The sequence below is a fragment of the Boleophthalmus pectinirostris genome, unplaced genomic scaffold (assembly GCF_026225935.1).
Source record: "Boleophthalmus pectinirostris isolate CB_2022bp ecotype Guang Dong unplaced genomic scaffold, ASM2622593v1 HiC_scaffold_12, whole genome shotgun sequence".
Taxonomy (NCBI): domain Eukaryota; kingdom Metazoa; phylum Chordata; class Actinopteri; order Gobiiformes; family Gobiidae; genus Boleophthalmus; species Boleophthalmus pectinirostris.
Genome location: NW_026571018.1, coordinates 13,514,523 through 13,537,392, shown reverse-complemented (window position 1 = coordinate 13,537,392; position 22,870 = coordinate 13,514,523). Strand labels below are relative to the sequence as shown.

Below are 22,870 nucleotides of genomic sequence, written 5' to 3'. Positions count from 1 at the left end.
TCTGCTGCTGCTCTGGCTTTTTTAACTCCCTCCTAGTGTTTCTTGTAGTGTTAAAGGGGAGAGTATGTTCCCAGTTTTAAAAGATTACATTGGCAAACAGCTCTGAGAGAAAGACAAATTCAGTGTTCTTTCATTCCAGGAAACACGATTGCTGATTTGTTTTTAAATTATTTAGCAAGTCCTTGGGCTGTGGGCTTTGTGTACTAAGTATGTCTTTTGGGGGATGGTATCAGAATAAACATTTGACTGGAGGATGTACAAAATGGAAATAAAATCTCCTAGTAGCTATACTAAGTGCAAGAATCTTTCAGTAAACACAAAAACATACTTCCATGATTTCTCAGAAAAAAAGACAAAAAAAAAAATAGTGTACAGGTTTTCCAATTATTGGTACTGACAAATGCTCACTGATTCAAATTATAACATCCAGGAGCACAGTCACAGTGCGTCTTTGATTGCCTGTGGTACAATAAGGTGCCTTGCCCTCTCCTGGTGGGTGGAGAGTCCCTGCCTCAAGTGGAGGAGTTCAAGTATCTCAGGGTCTTGTTCAGGGTGGAGTGTGAGATTGACAGACAGATCAGTGCAGCGATGGCAGTGATGCGGTCGCTGTATCAAACCGTTGCGGTGAAGAGGGAGCTGAGCCGTCATGCATGAGCTCTAGGTAATGATCAACAGGACAAGATTGCGGATACAAGTGGTCAAAATGAGTTTCCACGTAGGGTGGCTGGGCGTTCCCTTAGAGACAGGGTGAAGAGCTCGGAGTAAAGCTGCTGCTCCTCAACGTCTAGAGGAGCCAGTTGAGGTGGCTCGGGCATCTGTTCCGGATGCCTCCTGGGCGCCTCCCTCAGAAGGTGTTCCATCGGGAAAAGGTCCCGGGGAAGTCTGGGAGTCCCTGCTTAGACAGGTGCCCCTATGACCTGGCCCCGTATAAGTGGAAGAAAATGGATGGATGGCGTACCAATAGTCCCAACAATCAAGAAAAATATTTTACTAATCTAAAATGTTATCAAGTTATGTTCAGTATATTAATAATAATATTCATAAGGTATTAGTGCTTTTTCAGACATTAAAATCACTTTACAATTCTGAGGTCATGGGAAGCTATATGTAGAAAGTATTAAAAAAAAAAAAAAAACACATTGAATGGGAGGGTGTGACCAAACTTTTGACTGGTGCAGTTTTTTTTTTCCATTTCAGCATTATTTAACTTTTATTTCTTTGCTACATACTAGTAATTCCATATATATTACTTGATATATTTGATGTCATCTGTGTGTATATCCAATGTAGAAAGTAGTGGTAGTAGTAGCAGCAGAGAGAGTGAGTCCCGACTTTTGACTGGTACCAACAAAAACATTTAACCATCAATTGTGAACAAAATTTGTAAAGAAAGCTACTAAAAACGCTACACTGCTACATAATTCCACACATCTTACTTCATATATTTGATGTCTTCTGTATATATAGCAAATATAAAAATAGTAAACAAAGAAAAAAAAACACTGAATGAGAGAGTGACTGGTCTTTTGCCTGGTCATGTATGATCCTAAAAAAAATACAGTATTAAACCATCAATTGTGAACTAAATTTGTACTAAATAAGCTCACTGACACCTCTGGATCAGAAACACCACATTTGAAAACCCTACTAACTGCCTGACCTGGTTTCTTGAGCCACAAATAACAAAACCAATAGCTCCACGCTCTACTTCACCAATCCTTCACTATGCTTCTCTTCACCGCTAGTGTGTGAACTTGATGTACGACCTCTTTCTAACTCCGGACAGTGGAAGGGCCGCGGGATACGCACTGATTACTGTCTGCTAATTCTTCACAGCGCGCGGTTTCGGAAAAAAAATGACAGCGGAGTCTCGTCGGAATGGCTAATCAATACTGTATTTATGCCCCAGTGCGGAGATGACATCAATACACGCCAGCGGACTTCTGAGGACAAGATAATGAAGGTTTCTTTATTTAGACCGAGCAAAACAGAGGAGTGGATTGTTATAGTGCGAGCTGGCTGTGTTGGAAAATGTCTTTAAATAATTATCAGTTATCAAGTACTTCGTTTAGTGGCTCTTTGTCAACTGCCAAAAGCTTCTTGACTCTGGAAACCACTTTGATCGGCGTACACACACTCTCTCTCTCTCCTCGAGTTCTAGCGGCTGTAAATACATGCCAAATGTAAAAACGTTCAAATAGGACTGTCATGATAATTACTATATCGACTTATCGTTCAATATATGAAAGCTGGAACATGTTTTTTATTTTTTTCATTCATTTTAATTTTTTTTTTTTTTTTTTGCAATATAAAATTTAAGATGTAAAATTATAGATTTACAGATTACAGGTGCTAACTAAGTACTTAAGTATTTCATATGTATTTATTGCAGCTGATGGTTTTTTTAACATTATTGTAAACAGAACATAAATAGAACTCAAACTACACAAATAAACATAATTTAAATTGAGGTAACACAAGCAGACAAGAAATAATTTGTAGTAAAAATATCAAAAGTTGCTACATACTATTGATAAAACTAAGGCTATGTTCAAACTGCAGCCTGAAGTGACTCAAATCCGATTTTGTGGCCCGTATGTGACCTGTATCTGATCTTTTAATGACAGATCCGATTTTTTCAAATGCGACCCAGGCCACTTGGATATGTGCTCCTGAAACCGATACATATCCGATCTTTTGACATGCGACTTCAGTGTGAACAGCCAAAGCGCATTCATCTGACCTACACGTTATCAACAAGCCATAAACGTCACTATTCTGCGCTGAAGTAGGCGAAAATTGTTAATGAACTCCATGTCACTGAAGCGAAGCACATCACCACTCACCACTCTTGGCTCCGTCTCCACATCCACACGTTCCTTTCGAAGGACGTTGCTGCCACTGCCCCACAAAACGCCAGGGCCAAAAACCTCGTGCTTCTCCTTCTCAATCTCCTCCTTAAACAAGTAAGTTGTACATGTTCTGGCTCCGGTACGAGAGGAACTTTAAAACCGCCAGGTGCTCAATGCTCGCGTCCATGTTTGGACAACTTCCGTAAACACAGAGCACGCTCACTGTGGATGACGTCATCGTGTCCTCCAGTGTGCATGAGGGACACTTTCGGGCAGTTTACTGTTCACACTGGAGATCACATACTAGTCACATTTAATTGGAAATGTGAACAACCTTACAAAAACATTGGATTTCACAAAAAAATCGGAATTGAGCATTAAGCCCTGCAGTCTGAACGTAGCCTAAGTCATTTAAATCAAAACAAGCAATTAAACTAAAAAAATATGACCCTATAATTACCACTTAGGTGTTCCCAGTTCTCCTGTGCTTCAGTTTGGACCCACTATCTCCTGCAGCCTGACTCACACTCTGTTCAAGAACATTCTGCAAAAGAGCAAAGTCTACAGCCGAGACGTGTGCCACGACATCGCCAACAGACTGGACAACAAAAACCAGCTCATCATGCGTCTAGATACCAGCATCAGCGATGACAAACTCATGAGAATTGGTAAAAGGGCTGAAAATCTAGAAATAGTTTATGGACCATCTGCCAATCTCCTGGAGGCAACATGAAGATCTGAAAATGTAGAGCTGGAATCAAATGTTGTAAAATGTCTCAACATGGAGCTCAAGGCCAGTCAAATCCAGCCTTGTAAAGCTTCTTCTCTGCTCTGAGGAGAACCTTCACCACTTGTTAGGCTCCTCACCTCAATGACCAATAAACGTTATTTAAGCATCATTCAGTGTTTGCTCTTATATGTTCATGCGCTTTATTAAAGGGTCCATATTACTATTCTAACATAGAACCGAAAATAGTGTAACACTTCAGATCAGGGACCACATATTAATAGCTAGTTAACAGTAAAATGCATAATAAGTGCTTAATTATATCTTTGTTGATATTTATAAAGTTCTTTCAGTGTATTTTTGTTGAAGGCCGTATTTTGTGAGTAAAACCCATTAACTATTTTTTAAAATAGATATTTTTGTGCATACACTGAAATCTTAATAAGCATTAATAAGTGTTTGATCAATACCAACTAATAGTTAAGTAACAACCAATTATCACTTAGTTAACTATTAATATGTGGTCCCTAAACTAAAGTGTCACCGGTAGAATGTAGTTTCCTCGTCAAAACCATACCTGGAGTTGTGTTTTGTTTCATTCACACATGTTTAACACACAAACCCTGCATATTTAGGATGAGTTCTTCTCTCAAACAGCATTTTGAGCTTTGGGGATGTACAGACTAATAATAAAGTATAACTCAAACATGTGTGAATAGAGCAAAACACAACTGCGGGTATGTTTTTGAGGAGGTAACAACATTCTAAATTGGCTTAAAGCTCCCAAGATAGAATTTAGCATAATAAAGGCCATTTAATCTCAAAAGAAAAGATGATCTGCTACGTTTCATCTGCAAACAATAAAAAAATTCACATTACATTACATTACATTATAATTACATTCCTACACAAGCATTACCATCAACTATTGTAGAATAGGGTTGCCAAAAGTATTGAAAATCAGATGCTAATCCATATTAAAACTAACTCATTTGAAAAAGTAAATAGCTCTAGAATGATTTTGATCTAGTATAGTATAAGAGCACAGATAAACCTACCTGGGCTGGGAATTACACACATATAAGACCACATGGTAATATAAAAGAAAGTACTATTATTTATTGTTAAAAATTACACTCTGTTATCTAGGAAATTGTGTTTTTTTTAATTATCATTGTTTCAGAATCAGTATTGACTAGTCTAGTAATGAGTCTAGTCTTTAGTATTGAAATTGAGTTTGAAATGTTAGTGTTAAGACAAAAATACTGTAGAATGAGAGAATCCCATTTTTGTTTTGACCCATTGTTTTACCCATAACAGTTTGGCCCTTTCACTGTTGCTCAAATGACTTCCTTTTTTCTTCTTCTTACAGATTAGTAGCAAAATCTAGTTACTGCCAAATAAATTCCACCAAAAATGAGACTAATTCTTTTCAGAATAGACTCCCACATAGTGTTCTGTATGCGGCACAGATGGCACAGCAGTCCTCGGGTACAAATTTAAGAGTTGCATTTATTTACATAAATGTAGTGTTTACCAAAAAGAGTTTGCCTTCCAGAGCCAAGAAAAAGCCAAATAAACCAATTTATTTTGAAGGAATATGAAATTAGAAAATGTATCCAAGGATTACGAGAGTCATATGGGGATTAAGTGGGGAGAAAACCAGCAATACTGTATAATTTCAACCGTAATAGTTGCCATATTGTGCGACATATTTCTGGTTAAAAGTGAGATTAATCGGCATGCACTTTTCACACAGCGCAGTTCCCCAGAAATCCCCCAAGTCTCCTCCATAAGTGCCAGTTGGCTTGTTCAGATGCCAATATTGTCCCAGTTTTCCCCATGTCCTATCTGCTTGGCTAAAGTCACAATGACGCGTGTCCAGTTTCAAATCCAAGTCTAGAAAACCAAACAAATAAATGACCATTTCTCAACTCTTCATAATTTGGAGGAACACTTCTCCTTATGTTGTTTCAATAGAGCGAAGTCAACACTGTAGTTTTCATGTGTTTTAAAAGGTCCACCGTGTTGTACTTTATTATATGTTCAGTAAACTCTCTTCTGTTTTATGTCCATCAGTTTGCAGATTAACTTTGACTAGTTACATCAAAACTTGACAATTTACCCCAAACCCTAACCCCAATCCTAATGTTAACCAATTTAACCAAATAGCTATCGTAAAATAAATAACTTGTGAAATTGTGTGAGTTGTCTTGTAGAGCAGGAGTCATCAAACTAAGGCCTGCGGGCTAACTCCGGCCCTCCACACCCCTTTGACCGGTCCCCCAGCCCCTCTGCCCCCCACCACTTGAACTGGCCCTATGAGGCAATCCTCCAAAGTTGTCATGGTCTATTTTTTTTATTACTTTTTGCTAAATAATAACATGTCTCCATCTTGTATTTTGGAGATTTTTTTCAATTAAAAATGATGATTTATATAAAGTATTTATACGTATATTAAAACAATTCTATGATGTATTTACATTTGCCGCTGAATTCTCGTCACCTAACAAACTCGAGAGTCACCGCACCCGCAGAGTTCTGTAGTGCAGTTAAGGACAGCAAACTGGTGAGAGTTAAAGTACGAAAAGTTGACAGAGTGTGCAGAGTTCCCAAAGAACACTCCAGCCTAAAATGGTAATCGAGCAGCAGAAAGAAAGTTTGGAGTGAAAAACTTGTGAGAAACTTGTGACAACTGGGAGGGTGCGCTATGTAACTTTCATGGAAGTCATTGGATGGATCGACAAAGCCTGGACTTCAGTGACACCGAAACCTTCCTGTCAAAATTCAGAAAGGCCGGAATAATTCTAACTGGAACTGATGCTGAGTCTGACGACAGTTACACAGAAGAGGAAGCAGCACTCTGTTTACCTCTGGAGGCTGCAGAGTTGCTCAGAAATGACACTGAGGATGAAGAATTTAATGGATTTAGTGATTTGGAGTGAGATCAAGAGTTTGGTAAACTTGGTCTGTTAACAGCCTGTTGTTCTCTATTCTATTGTTATTACTATAAGTTGCCTTTCAAGATGAAATGTCGGTTCCTGATTTTATGAAAATAAATTTCCCCCAAAAAGTGCAACTTCTGTTTTTTTTTTTTTTTTCTTCTTCATTATGGATTTTTTGGTTTGGGCGACTTATACTCCAGAGCGACTTATAACCCCAAAAATATAGTACTCAAACATATGTGAATGAAACAAAACACAACTCTGAGTATGTTTTTGAAGAGGTAAGCACATTCTAACACGGCTTAAATCTTACAAGAGTCAATTTTGCGTAATATAGGACCTTTTCATACCATATTGTGAAACATTCCAGGCAACATAATAACATCCCTTTTTGTAGAAAATTAACATATTCTAGAAATAACAATGTCACCTTGTATTGAATAAATTGAGGCATTCAGCAGTTAAACCCACCCAAGCTTTATTTAGAAGCCACTTGAAATTTAATTTATGCAATCCCAAAATAACACTGCGGCTGTAATCACTATAGCAGATTGTGTTCTACCACCAAATGAGTACTTTAAAACATGTAAACACCAGATTATTCCAAAATCTTCAAAGCCAATTCCCATTAGAAACACTTTGAAAACATTCTAGCTTTTCTTTCGCTTTTTGTCTCTGCACAATCGACAACAACTGCCTTCATTATAGGGACATAGACGGCCTAATAATATCCTATGCCACAGCACTTAATGTCGATATCAAGGGTCATCAATTCCCAGCTTGTTTCATTTCGCAATTCAATAAGAGTTATCCGAGCCAAACTAAGACATAACCGTGTTCGTCAGCTCTGAGGAGGACGAAGATTTGATTAAATTTGAATTTCACTGTGCTCAAGTCATTTCCTCGCAGTGGTTTTGAATAGTTTTATGCAAGCTGAGAGGAGGATATGAGCTGTATGGTCAAAATGAAGCAAGGCGTTTTTAAAATTGGTTTGTATTTAAAAGCTCATTTGATTGCGAAACGGCGGAAATACAAACTTCCTATTCGAGCGATGGAGAGACAAAGGTTCATTTTGTGTCATAAACTTAAACCACAGGATGATGAGGTATTGGTAATTGATGAAATGATTGGCTGAACAGGTAAAAATGTTGCAAAATAATCAAGAATGAATTGGGTATGAACTGGCTACCATATGTACATACCATATGTACTTAACTGCTCTTAAAGTGCATTTGGCAAGTTAGACTACTCAATTTACTAAAACGTAGTTAACGTAATTATTATATTTAAGACTTTACTTTCCCTTTTACTTTAAAAAAAAAAAGTATTTATTTTGCTGAAGTTCATCATTTTACTTAGTGGTTGGACACAGGCAGCAGTTGACACACACAGAGGTAAATCCATAACTATTAAACATAGTGTTTGTTAGTTGTAATTAGACTAGAGCTGCTCGATTATGGAAAAAATCATTATCACGATTATTGTGGTCAATACTGAAATCACGATTCTTCAGTTATTTTTTAGTTACATGCATGCATTTATTCAGCATTTCTCTCTTTCTCAAAAAAAACCCAAAACAAAAAAAAAAAAAAACATTGCTATTGATAAGTTATGCAAAACTGAAAATAAATTTAGGCTACAAATATGTACCAGCAGTTTTGCGATGTATAAAACATAAAATGAATAAAATTTGAACTTTGAACATGAAATAAAGCATAGAAAAACATAAATGTATCCAAAATAAACTATATATTCAGCTGTTCTACAATCTCTATCTTTACAAAATAAAATATACTTACTTATATTTAAAAAAAGTTTTATCATTTCAGCTCAATTATATGAGTCTGGAGATTGTTTGACACACAAATCAAAATGACAATCAAAATTCAATTAAATGCACAGCCTTAGATTAGACAAATAAAAAATAAACAACAACATTGTTATTAAGTTAAATTAATAGTTAAACTGCCAGAAAAAATTCGCCTTCCTAGTGCGTAAATTGTTCCTATGGATGGAATTTTCTATCTTGATATACAAGTAGATAGAAGTTTAAGAACTTAATGCCCCTTCCTGTAGATCAGTTCAGTTTCTTAAAGGTTTCTTAAAGGTCACACAAGAACGCATTTTCTTAAAGGTATTTCTGAACAATAAAATCATCTCTAATGAAACAAAGGCTGAATAGACTTTTAATGACCATACCAATGAAAGCGATAACAAACGGTGTATCATTCGTTCATTCGTTTTTCTAAACAAAACCAAAAATAAGAAAACAAAAAAAAACAAATATTTTCTTCATTATTTGTCTCCAAAAACAAAATGAAAAAAACAGATAATGATATGTTTTTTTTTTGGTTTTTTTTTCAGTTTTCGATTTAGTGTTTAAATAAATAATGGAAAAAAACTGAAATGTTTCCCATTTCTGTGACTTAAACTGCGATACTGGCCTTTTGCACCGCTTACACACTGAACCAGGACTAAAACAGGTCGAAACCAAGTCTAAACCAGGACTAAACCGGTCTCAGTCCCGGTCTCAGTCCTGATCACCTGACAGGCTACCTCTGGGCCCGTCCCAAAACTGAGTACTGGTTCAGTCCTGGTTCAGTCCTGGCTTAGACCTGTCTTAGACCTGTCTTAGACCTGTCTTAGATCCTGTCTTAGACCTGTCTTAGTCCTGTTTTAGTCCTGTTTTAGTCCTGGTTCAGTCCTGGTTCAGTCCTGGTTTAGACCTGTTTAGACCTGTCTTAGACCTGTCTTAGACCTGGCTTAGACCTGGCTTAGACCTGTTTTAGTCCTGTTTTAGTCCTGGTTCAGTCCTGGTTTAGACCTGGCTTAGACCTGGCTTAGACCTGTTTTAGTCCTGTTTCAGTCCAGGTTCAGTCTGTATGCAGCGCAAAATTCCAGCATCTCAGTTTAAGTCACGGAAACGGGAAACTGTCGTTATCCGTTTTTTCCATTATTCGTTTAAAGACAAAATCAAAAACTGAAAAATCAAATCGTTATCCATTGTTTCATTTTGGTTTTAGAGACAAATAATGAAGAAAATAGTTGCTTTTGTTGTTTTCTTATTTTTGGTTTTATTTAGAAAAACGAATGAATTAATGATACACGGATTAATAACATCTCCTTAAAGACAAAAAGGGGGTGTACCACAATGCACCTTTCAATTAGGACAACCACACTTCTATTGAACCAATCCAATCTCTAATAAACAAAAACGTGCCACACCCTGCACCACAAAAGTTATGCAATGCACCTTTAAGTTAGGACAACCACACCTCTATCGAACTGAAGGATATTTGAAAAGAGCAATACACTGAAATTGATTTGCCCATAATCCCTCCTATTGTGGTAATCTGTTGTCCTTTAAACAAAGTACAACTCAAACTTTTGTCCTTACATTAACTCCACGGATACGATCTAGGGAGGAAAAAGCTCGCTGTCTGAAGTCTGTGCTATCAGTGGTGACCTATGTGAGCAGGTATCTGTCTGGGCCCTATTGACTAAATGACATTTTGCAGAAGTCTGGAAGAAAGAGTGAATTGGATAAGGAAACAACACTTATCAAGAAGTCCTGCTTCTCTCAAAGCACTGGTTGTAACTGCCCATGTTGTGAGAAGAGTTATGCCCCATTATAAAGGGGTAGGTAAGTTTAAAGGAATAGTGTGCTTCTTCTGGTATTTAGCTGTAATCTGTATCACATACTTCATAATAATTAGCCTTAAAGGTACATTGAGCAACATTTCTGGTGGATGGTTCATCACCTTGCTTTGTCTAGAATGTTCCACAGTAGAGGGAGACAACTACAGGTTGGATCTGTGGAGAAGCAACTCTATTCAGAGAGAATTGTTGTATTTTTGAGCAACAGAAACACCTGTAATGAATAAATGCTAGATAGATGTGTTTAAAATCAAACTATGGAACATTCCAAGTAAAGCAATGACATCTCCATCGAAACAAGCAGATGACAGACCCTCCACCAGAAAAGAAAGTATCTCAGTGTGTTTTAATGTTGTTTCCTTATCACAAACATACCTGGAGTTGTATTCTGTTTCATTTACATGTTTACACACAAACCCTGCATATTTAGGCTGGGTTCTTTTGTCAAATTAAAAACACTCAGTTCAACCTTGTGATGTCCTGTGGTAGGGCTGAACGGTCTATCGTTTTGGACTGAAAATCGCGATCTCGGACAACACAATTTTGAGATCGTCAAATCCAAGGTTTTTTGGCAGTGCTCCTAAAGCCCAATTTATGGATTTACGGATCTGCGTCGAGGTCTATGCACCATCCACAATGCGAGGAGGCTAGGATTAAAAACTGGCGTCCGTGTAAAGTTTAACATGAACCATCTCCAACGTGACAACAGACTCACCATCATCATCATCAACATCCACTGTCACAGAAAGAACATTCACATTCCACTGAGTCGTGTCCTTTAGTCCGACAGAAGCTGAACCGCATCAGCAGCACAAGGAACGAGCTGTTTTTTTTTCAGCGCTTATATTTTCTGGAAATTAGCCATGTGGTTTTAAGTTTAATTTCTCTAAAACATTAACAAAAGTGCACAAAGCTGCATTAAACACATTATTACTCAATGTATAGTGAAAGAAAGGAAAGTGGAGCACAGGAAATGTATGTAGAGCAGATGTAGAGCGGACGAACCACAGCTGCTATTGTCTGCGTCGCTTTCCCTGCTGTCGTTTTGACACATAGTTACGGTCCAGTGTCAAATCATCTGTACAGGACTCTGGTATGATGTAAGTGTCTGTGATGTTTGCAAATGTTCATGTGCACTGAAACTTGATTTGAAAAAAAAATCATGGATGAAATCAAAATAGCAAAATATGTCAAAAAAATTGAAATTCCAATTTTTTTCTTAAAATCGTTCAGCCCTATCATGTGGTAATACAGGAAGTGCTTCACTCCTTACACTTTCACGAGAATCATTTGCATCATTTCAGCTCTGGAATTTCCAATCTCTACTGAACTAAAGGTAAAAGGGAGCTGTTAACTTCAAAACTACCACTAAATGACATCGCAATGTGGAACAGAGCATTCTGAGCAATTACTCAGAGATGTGTGACTGAAACAAAACACAACATCAGGTCTGTGTTTGAGGTGGTGACAACATTATAACGTGTCTTAAAGCTCACAAGAGTAAATGTCTTGATTTAAGGGGTTGTGGTTGGGAGGGCTATGATTATTAATTCAGAATAATTCTCCATAAACCATTTGTCCATGCTTTGTTAAGGCTATTAAAAGAGGGTTAAGTCACATTTACTCAAGTAAACCAATACATCTTGACTTCTGTCTATCAACTGAGTAGTTTTCAGAGAGACCCACTTTTACTCCTGATGCAGTAACATAGAGCGTATTATTTCAATAAAATGTTTTGGTTACGGATCTCACTGTGAGTAAGTCTGCAAGTGACAAAAGCTTTAAGTTGACAATATTAAGTGTTTTGAACATCCTTCATCTCCTTCAGATTTGAGTTCTCAATGTTTTCATCTATTCTTTGACAATACCAGATTTTGAGCATTATTATTATTGGCATCATTTTTCGGGGATTTTAAGACAACTTCCAATTTTAAATTCAGCCAAGACAGTTATTCTTAGTATCATTCATTCCTTCGTTCACTGAGTTTTAGAAGTACTTGAGTAATTTTGTAGTTTTTAAAATTTAGAAGTAATACTTGAGTGCAATTTTTGGCTTTTATAACCACCTCTGTGATGGGCCCCACCTCCTCATAGCGACATTTCACCGTGAAAAACTGAAAGATTTACAATGACTTTTTCAATTGTGTAAAATTGCTTTGCAGAATTTTTAATCCTATGTGTACAAACTAAAGTCTAAAGTTTTCTAAGAAACTAAGTACAAAGCGAAAAGGAAGAGAACTTTGTGAGTCTTGAATGTGCATACATGAATGAGTGCAAGAACAAAGTCTGTGTAAACTAATGATGAGGCCAAACCATTAGAACACTGGTTTCTTAAAAGCTCTTTAAAGTTACATTTTGCACAGTGTCGCCTCTAAAGCTCAAAAGGTAAATTGTGTAACTTTCTGGAGATGGTCCATCACCCGCATGATTAAAGGGCCCATATTACACGGTTTTCTGATTTATGTTAATAATTCTAGGGATGTAACAATATCCAAATCATTTTACGGTACGATATTTACTGTGATATTTTGGAGTGGCAAATATAATTCCAGATAGGACACTTTTTTGCTTTTAAAATACCATGACAAGGTTTTAGTGCAAATTATTACTCTCAGAATCCCAAGAATTCTAGTACAAACATATTTCTTCATGTTGCCTGTGCTGAAATGAATCATGGGATATGTAGTTCCCTATGTTTATTAGCTGTCCCTACTAAAGAACAATGCATTTAAGAAAAGGAACTTATAATTTGATATATTGTGACAGCTCTCGGTATTATTGTGAGACTTCTGACGATACAATACCACGATATTTCAGTTACTGTTACATCCCTATGTTTTCTCATCAAAGACTATACAACTACAGGTATGTGTTGATGAAGTCACAAGGGACAATTTTGCATAACAAAGGACTTTTAATTGGAAATGGAAAGTTTACCATGTATTTATAAACATTCTCCATGGCCATAGATACATTTTATGCTATACTGCGTAAGATTATAGCCAAAGGTACAACATTACCATGGAAACAAGCAGAAGAGGGCTTGCTCTCAGGGTCCAGATCATATAAGAGCCAGGTTTATGGAGATCAGGGAAATCGCAACATCTGTGGCTTTACTGAGGTCTTTAGTTTTATTATTTCATTTGATGGAGTGAAGTTACTCTGAAGGACATGTACATAATGTGCTTTGACCTTGTGTTCAGCCATAGACACTTGCCCTGACTGTGTATTAGAGTATACAGAGTGTATAGAGTATATAGAGTGTAATGTGCTGTTGCCTAAATGACTCCAACATGTTTAAGACTCAGAGAAAAGACGACACAAAAGAGACTCATTTGAAAGGATTTGTTACGTTTACCCTTACACATCGCCACATCAAACTGGGACTAGACCAAGACTAAATCTAGACCTAAATGTGCACTAGATCAGGACTAAATAAGGGCTAGAATAATCCAATCCACTTTATTTCTATAGCACATTTCACAAGCAGTTTCCAAAGTACTGCACAAATATATACTAATAACAATAATAATATAATGATAAAATAAACGCTCAGATTTAATCATACTAGTACTAAAACAATAAAACTAGTAAAATAAAATAAGAGCAAAAGAATAGAATAGCAACAAATAAATAAAACCAATAAAATGCATTAAAAATAAATAAAGTAAATAAATAAAAGCCACAGAGGATTACAAAACTCATGCAGTGTTAAAAGCCAGAGAATAAAAGTGGGTTTTAAGATGAGACTTAAAACAACAAAGTCCACATCAGGTCTGAAATCGGCTAAATGAGGTTAACGCACCATAAGGTAAACCAAAAAACGGTGAAGGTCTAGACTAAAGGTATATTATGTAGCTTTCTAGGAGGAGGATCTAGCACCAAGGCCTGTCATGATCAATTTTGAAATTGATGTTGATAAATGATACATTTTGGAATGTATAATAATATATTTTTCTACATTTCCCATGTTATTTTTTTCTCTTATGAGGTGGATTACCAAAACACTCCATCCATCTGCTCCTGGTCCAGCCCTTCCATCAAATTTTAGAACATTTTGTGGCCCACGAGTCAAAACGCTTGCCCACCCCTGTGATAAACAATAATACTGAAACCAAACCAGAAAGCAGAATTATCCCAAAAAAGTTCTGTGCAATAAAGAAATAAACAGAATGCAAAATTTAAGTACTTAGTTTGTGTCATAGAAGTCAAAGAAGTTCATATTTCAACCTTCATCATCTCAAATCTCAGAAAATCTCACTAAAAAAGAAAAAGTACCCATGATAAATACTGACCCCCAAAAAGTATTCTTCCATCTAACATATACAATGAACAATATGCCGATAATATAGTATTTATTATTATCTACAGGCGCATGACATTAAACTTACATATATCTTGCTTTTATTCTATTACATGTGCTTTAATTACAAAACACATACATGTATTCTTATTTATTATTTCTTATTTTGAGCATCAAACATCTCCATGGAGTCACCCAGAAAATCTACGTAGTGCAGCTTAAAAAAAAAGACCATTACGCTTACGATAGCCATTAGCAATATAAACCAGAGGGAAAGTGCTTATGTTTGTTGGTTTTATAAGAGAAAACAAAATCAAACAATGCAGCTTTCTTTTTCACAATAGAAATGTCCTTGGTGAGAGAATCCAGAGCTGTTACGTTGAAAGGAAACACATTTTAGGAGAGAATTGTAGAGCAATAATGGCTCTATACTGTTAACAAAAGCGGTGGGTTTTGTAAGTGATAAAGAATGTTTACTTTCACATTTTCCACACATTGCCTACACAAGCAAATCTAAAGAAGAGGTAAAGGTCAGTGAAACTCAATAAGATATTTCTAATTAATTATTAATTAATGATTGCATTTTATATAGCACCTTTCAAGATGCCCAGAGAGCTTTACAGTTCATTGATCTTTCACTCCACACTCAGAAGCGAGGCTGCCAATCTGTGCCATCGGCCCCTCCCACAACCATCATTACTCATGTATACTCCACTTTCTTACTAGGCAATGTAGGTGAAGCTGATATGGCCATTTCTAACCTATTCTACAATATGTGCTGCATTATGTAAATAATATCATTAGATGTTCATAGTTAGTAAGTAAATAAGTCAGTCAGTCAGTCAGTCAGGAAGTAAGTCTTTTATTTATATTACAGACATGTCACAAAAATACAGCGCCACTGTAGGGGGACCCCACTCTGCGCCATGGCAACCTGAATTTTCCCCCAGTCGACTTTTCTCCCCATCCAAGTACTACCCAGGCCCGGTCCTGCTGAGCTCCTGAGATCTGACGAGATCAGGCTTTGACAAACACATTCATAGACAATCAGATGGGAGGATAGGCTGTAGTCAAATGTGTTTAGGTTGCTAGCCTAAATGTTCAATATAACAGCAACAAACAAAATGAAAAAATGTGTACAGTCATTTTAAGCATCCGATATTACACAAATTTGACTCTTCTGAACTTTAAGCCATGTTAGAACGTTGTTACCTCCTCAAAAACATACTCGGAGTTGCGTTTTGTTTCATCCACGTGTGTTTGCGGTACCCTGAATTATTAGTCTGTCTACATCTCCAAAGCTCAAAATGCCCTGTTCCACCTTGTGATGTCATGAGGCAGTAGTTTTCAAGTGCTGAAAAGATCTCAACCTAAATGTGCACGATTTATAAGTTAAACATGAGTGAATGAAACAAAACACAACTCCGTGCATGTTTGTGATGAGGAAACAACATTATAACATAGATCAGAATGGGCCCTTTCAAAAACAACAACATTGAATCGTTTTTTTTTTCCAGTTCCACTTGAGGCACCTCCTTCGAGAACGGTTTTGTAAGACTTGGAAAGACTTGATTCACACAAACACTGAGTCTTGTTTATAAAAGCCCAAATCTGCACTTATTCACTGAACGCTTGGTACCCTTTTGTCTCCGTAGCTGCAGCACTCACAGTTCACTGCACCCCACATTGTTAACTCAATGTTTGGATGTTCCCAGTTTTCTGAGGACTTATCTTGTTGTCATCCGTGATAGAGTTTATAGAATTGTCACAACCCACGGGCCCCTTTCATGCTGCCTCCTACAGTTCCGGAGGATGACGTTTTTTTATTCGATCATTTTATCATGACAAACAAGCTCCCAACGCTGTGGAGACCAAACACACAAAAACTATTTCAATGCTTTAGTCTGTTTAATTTTGAAATTGTGTGTGGAGGAGATGGAGAGACTTTACTTTACATGCACAACTTCAGCTTGGTTCGAGACAAGATTTTAGAGAGTTGAATTACTCCTCCCTATGTGCACAGATGTAAGTATTAAAGGCCCCATATTGCACTATTTTCTGATCTGTTATATTTTTTCTCATCAAAAACATAAATGGAGCTGTGTTTTGCTTTAGTCACACAAACACACAAACCCTGCATGCAAAATATGGAAATATCAGTATATCGTATCGTTTCATGTGATGATACAATATAGGTATTATGGGCTGCTGTATCGATATATATCACCAAGAGTATTTTTGGTTTTATGCAACACATTTGACATTTTCACTGTTTTGAGGATTAAAATGTGTGTGTTTCATATTAACTTTGCACAAGAAGTGGTTTAACAAAGACTTCTATCATCGCAGCCATGATTTAGCCATTATTTTTAATTGAACCGTATTGAATCAAATTGAAATATATTGTATTTTTATCATATCGAATCATAAACTCACTGTACCGAGACGCGTATTGTATCATGGACTACGTATCGGCAACTTCTGAATGATACCCAGCCCTAATACTTTGGCTGACACTGTACCACCTTGTGATGTCATATGGTAATACAAGTGCTCCACTGTGTTTTTAAACTCCAAACACCTTCACTGTAATTATCTGGTGATTGCAACTCCGGAATTAAGCATTGGAGATCTAGACTGACTAATAATAAAGGATTACTGACACTTGTGTGAATGAAACAAAACACAACTCCAGGTATGTTTTTGATGAGATAACATTCTAATTTGGCTTAAAGCTCATATAGCAATTTAAGTATGATCAATAATGACAAAATCTGCACAAACTGTTTGACACAAAAACTCTAGACAAAATGCAGCTGAGCCTTTGCAATGTTCAAGACTGTGTGAAGAATTCTTAACACTTTCAAACAGGACATTTATATATATTATTAAAATTCATTATACCATGTTTAGCACAGAGTTTAGGTGGACAGTATTCTAGGCCTATTAAGATAATTACTATATCGACTTCTCGTTCATTATGTGAAATATGGAACAATTTCTTTGGGGTCAATATTTATCATGTGTACACTTTCTTTGCACTACTGGTGAATTTTGGGTTATTTCTTGGCTATGAGAGTTGGTTAAGGTACACTTTATAACCCCCATAGGGAAATTTGTCCTCTACATTTGACCCATCCTTCAGTACCACTGGGGCACCTCAGGAGCACTTGGCACGTCTGGTGACGCATCTTCTCCAAGGTCTTGTTGCTTGTCTTGGTCCGGACTACTTCAACTGTAGGATACTGTATATGAAGCATGTTTTAGGTTGATGGGGAGACCGAAGTGGCCAAAGGGAATCCATCCACACACAGGGAGAACATGCAAACTTCACACAGAAAGGCCCAGGCAGGAAACTTTCTTGCTGTGAAGCGTGAGTGCTAACCTCTCGGGTCACCTCACTTAAGCTGTATAAGGAACTCATTACAGACTAAAGTAGAAGGAGTACTGTACTAAAGTGTTTCAGCTCATTGCAGTGTTGCAGCTATTTTTTTAAACAATATTGTACATTTAGAATAGTTTCTGTGCTATAAACAATACTGTCTGTTGAAGGAGAGCGTGTACTTCACATTTCATAAACTGAGTCGTCAACCATCTATCCTCCAAAAACTTTGAACACTCACAAACCTGTCTAGACTGAATGTTAGATCACCAATCTATTGTTGAGTCTTGTGGTATCAAAACAAAACTCTAGTTGGTGCATATTAGTTTTGTATGGAGTTTACAGAAACTCCTGTTCAGATCTGCTCTTAGTTTCATTATTATAATTTATTGTCTATATTTACCTCAGCGATATATCACACTTCAAAATTTGTTCTTGTGATAGGTCTACAATATTCACAAATTAAGTACATTTACACACAATATGTTTTGGGATCCTCGATAAAAGAAGGTATTTGTGCAATCCACCAGAAATACACTAAATGACTCAATAAATGTGTGGTAGGGGTAAAATATACGTGGGCAGTAAAATGTACCACAAAAGTGAAAGATTACACTGAAGTACTTAGATGGGAGGCTGCTGGGAACACCAGGTGCTACAGTGGGGCATCAGTCACTTTAGCAGAAGCTGTTATTGTGTCCTTAGGCAAGACACTTCATTCACATTGCGTTGTATGAAAGTTGTGTGTGTTCGTTCTGGTGGTGGTCGCAAGGGCTGATAAAGTTTATCACTATTACTGTATTTTTTGGACTATAAGTCACACTTTTTGAGGGAAATTTATTTTATAAAATCAGAAACCAGAAACCAACATTTCATCTTGAAAAGCAAGTTAGAGTAATAACAATCAAATAGAAAACAACAGACTGTTAACGTCTCATATGAACAGTTATTCAGATAACTGTAGCACAAACAACAGAACAGAACAAGTTTACCAAACTCTCCATCTCACTCCAAATCACTGAATCCACTGAATTCTTCATCCTCGGTGTCACTACCGCAGGTAAACGGAGCGCCGCTTCCTCTTCTGCGTAGCTGTCATCAGACTCAGAATCAGTTCGTTAGAATTATTCCGGCCTTTCTGAATCCCAACAGGATGGTTTCGGTGTCACTGAAGTCCAGGCTTTGTCAATCCATCCAGTGTCTTTCAGGAAAGTTGCATGGTGCACCCTCCCGGTTGTCACGAGTTTCTCGCTCACTCCAGACTTTCATTTTGCTGGTCGATTATCATTTCCAGCTGCATATTTTGCTAGTTGCAGTTTGTAATCTGCAAAAAAATATTTTCTTTTTGGGGACATTTATGTTCAGTCTTCTCAGTTGTCTTCATAAGTTTATTTAAATTAAAAATTTTCAGTGGTACAGAAGTAATGGTACAATTGACTGACATGATACAGACAGGACAGAGGCTCTTTCTGCAGGAGACATGCACAGTAGAGCCAAGTGACAGTGGTACAGGAGTAATAGCTGTAGCAGATACTGACACACAAGCCTAGAGCGCCCTCTCGCAGCTGTCAGTGTGAACATTTTAAAGGTTGTATGGAGGATTTTTTTTGGTTTGGAGATGCAGTAGCCTTGTAATTATGATGACTAAAAAAAAGAGAATAAAAATTCATCAACTCTGGACGTGGTGGGGCTAAACATTTGCCAATAGATAACGACACTGCCTCGTTATCTGTTAGCTGACAGGCTGTCAATCAATCTCCCTACGTTTCTAGTGTAACTGACTTGCCTGCGCGCCGCCGTTACGTGGTTTATGTACGCCTGTCACGCAGTCCACAGACGCAAGACGCACAGACGCTGTTTACTCCACCACCAACGCAACAGTTCTTAGCGGCTTTTTTTGACCTATATCTTCCTCGCAGTTAGCACAAAGTTTGTTGCAATGGCAGACAAGAATCCAGGAGCAGTTAGCCGCAAAAGAAAGTCCGTTTTTGAGGTCGCTGAAAGAAGAAGACAAGGGGAAAAGTTGCGAAGCCAAACTAAGGTGATTCTTATAGATTCATTCCAGCGATGGCGCAACTGAAGCAGACGCAGGGTCTAAAGACTGACGCACTGGTCGCCAAATTACTTCTGGACAGGTAACTTCTGCTTATTATGAAAACGTACTTATTTCCAAGAGCTAGACAAACGTTTTTCAGGACACGAATGTGATATCCTATGTATGAAAACGTAATTTTCAAGGCAAAGAAAGAGTCCGCTTGCTGCTGTGTGTTTGTAGCTAGTTCATTCGCACTGGAATCTCCGCGCAACCTTCTCTGCTCCCCTTTCCTGCTCCTCTCCCCGCTGCCTGTTCCGCTCTTCCCCCTGCTCCTCACTTCTCCGGGCACGGAATCTCCTCGCACCGCTCCCCTCTCCTCTCTCCTCTCCCCGTTCTGCTCTTCTCCGCTCCTAACTTCTTGTCCGTGCACGAAATATCCGCGCACTCCCTCCCCCCGCTCCTCACTTCTCCGCCTTGCCTAACCAACACTGTAGTTAGTTGTTTACAAGTCATGTGCCGCGATGAGGACTTGTTTTCTAGGGGTGCACTGATTTTGCACAGCATACATTACTCTCACACAACACATTATTATAACTCTGAATGTCGTTGCAGTTATGATAATGTCACCTCTACGCCACTACCTCAGACTCGATGGGTGAGACCCCCGCAGCCTCCGGTTTCCACTATTGTGCAGGAATCGCTCTTAGACAGGTAAGTTACTTACAAAAATATCTTGTCTTGTCTATGTCTACTATTTTCTGTTTTGTTGGTTATTATTTCAATACAGTGTTTGTTGGGGAAGAATATTTATTGTCAGTATTTTCTCAAGAAAATATTTCTTAATCTTAAATGATTTGTACAGCTCTAAAAAGTGTACACTTTTCAGGGATGCAGATTTTTCAATGAAAGGGGTTGAAAAGTTTTCCAGTGGCAGTAGTGGTGAAGAACAAACTTCTGGACCATATAAAAAAGCTAGGTAATATAAGTTATAACTTTCCTTATAATAAGCACCTCCTGTCACTTCATTCTATAATGTATGAATTTGTTCACATTGTAACATACTGTTTAAATTGTACAGACCCTCCACCTCCAGAGATGAACCAGTAGAAGACATAGATGAGGAAGAATTCAACAATCTCCAAAATACTATGTATGTAATTTTAACATCTCTGCATTTGTCGATTGACTGTAAATTATAATAATTGATTGCTTTTAGTATTGACTGGGATGACGAAACCTGGACTCCAGAAATGGAATCTCAAACACAGTCTTCCTCTGAAGAGGACGAGACAAAGGAGGTGGACTCTGCCTCTGATGACAGCCAAGATCTAGAGTACATACCACCAATTTGTCTAAGGTACTTTGTTTTTTTCCTATGTATGTATGGCATTGGCTTGATGAGTGTGAAATGTTTTACTCCAACCCCCAACACAAAGAATCTACTTGGCACATATTTGGGGGTACAAGACTGATCAGATTGTTCTTTTCCTGTCACACCCAGCTTAATGGCATTTGCATTTTCACACCACAGGGCTGGGGGTGCACAGAAACAACCATTTTGTGTTGACACATTGCCACAGATAACATTGCCAACTTCTGGAAGAAAGACACTGAAGGGATCATTAATGGATTAAAAGAGAAAGACCCTGTTGTGTTGCTTGGTGAGTGATTTACACTTTATTACATACAGTTACTAATGTGAATTTGTCACATGCCTTTCATAAGCACTTACTCTTTATTGGCCTTTTTTCTATGCAAAGGTGATGGTTGGATGGATAGTCCAGGATTTTGTGCACAGTACTGCACGTACACCATGATGGACAATGACACAAAGAAGATTGTGTACATGCACAACTCTGACAAACGAGAGACCCAAAGAAACTCTGTCACCAACGAGAAGCACTGTTTCCTAAAATGCATGGATGAAATCATGAAAGACTTGACAGTCAAAGAAGTTTGCACTGATGCACATTCACAGATATCTTCACTGTTTAGTAAGTGGCTTATATTTTGAAAAGATTCTGTGGTAAGTCTGCGGTGAATATTAGTGATATAATTTGTGGATTTGTTTAATTACAGAGCATGGAGAATACAAAGACAAAGGAATAAAACACTCACTGGATATCTGGCATGGTGCTAAAAATCTGAGTAAAAAGATTTTGGCTGTATGTTGATTTTTATAATGAATACATATTTTTATATTATGAATTAATTTTTGACATTGTATGCTAATTTGTTTGTGTGATTAGGCTGGACGTCAAAAGGAGTGCCGTTTGCTGCTCACCTGGAACAGGGATATAACGAACCACTTCTGGTACTGCTGTAAAACAGCTGAAACATATGAACACTTCATGGTAACTATAAAATAAAGATGTAATTTTATATCTTTTTTTTTTTACACTGTAGAAATTTCTACTCAGGTGCATCCCTGGATGAATGAGGGATTATACAAAATGTCATTATTCATACAAGAATTACAGTAATAATCATATTTCTTATACTTCAGGACCTATGGACTGGACTTTTACACCATGTGACTGGTGTTCATCAATGGTACTTTGGCTCTTGCCATCATGACCCCTTGGAAAGCGAAATGAACAAGCCACTGATTCCAAAGGGCTCCGTGGCTCACCAGCAGCTACGTGACTTAGTGCTGGATTCACGATGGCTGAAGACTGTCACAAAGTTCCTGTCTTTTAGGTAACCTTATGTGTTACACAGAGATGGGTAAAGTAGCCAAAAAATTTACTCCATAGTAAGGAGAAGCACAACGTTGTGATCCAAGGGGGAAAATAATCAAGCAACATTAATTGTAAGAGTGTAACTTCTGATTTATAATTTCAAGTTGATGTAATTGGAAGGAAAAAAAAAAATTCATACTGTCAACACAAAGCTTTGTCAATTATGGAGTTATCATTGGGGAAGATTAACCTAAACTTTTACTCAAAGTAAATGTAACTGACAACTAC

At 37.5% G+C, this 22,870-nt stretch overlaps 1 protein-coding gene across 1 annotated transcript; it reads left to right on the top strand.

Annotated features, from left to right (window-relative positions):
- The first annotated feature begins 824 nt into the window (after positions 1 to 824).
- Positions 825 to 21,535, top strand: LOC129407494 (uncharacterized). The gene is made up of 8 exons (XM_055148720.1): positions 825 to 954; positions 3,320 to 3,520; positions 5,052 to 5,070; positions 20,514 to 20,612; positions 20,788 to 20,877; positions 20,980 to 21,051; positions 21,118 to 21,258; positions 21,433 to 21,535. The coding sequence occupies exons 1-8, from the start codon at positions 825 to 827 to the stop codon at positions 21,533 to 21,535; spliced, it is 855 nt and encodes a 284-aa protein (XP_055004695.1).
- Positions 21,536 to 22,870: the final 1,335 nt, after the last annotated feature.

What these genes read in the sequence shown, in the direction of transcription:
- LOC129407494 (XM_055148720.1), top strand. Translation starts at nt 825, where the DNA reads ATGCCTCCTGGGCGCCTCCCTCAGAAGGTGTTCCATCGGGAAAAGGTC. An exon ending in GAAGAAAATGGATGGATGGC is followed by an intron (nt 955 to 3,319) that starts GTACCAATAGTC and finishes ATTACCACTTAG; the next exon opens with GTGTTCCCAGTTCTCCTGTG. An exon ending in CAGGAATCGCTCTTAGACAG is followed by an intron (nt 20,613 to 20,787) that starts GTAAGTTACTTA and finishes TACACTTTTCAG; the next exon opens with GGATGCAGATTTTTCAATGA.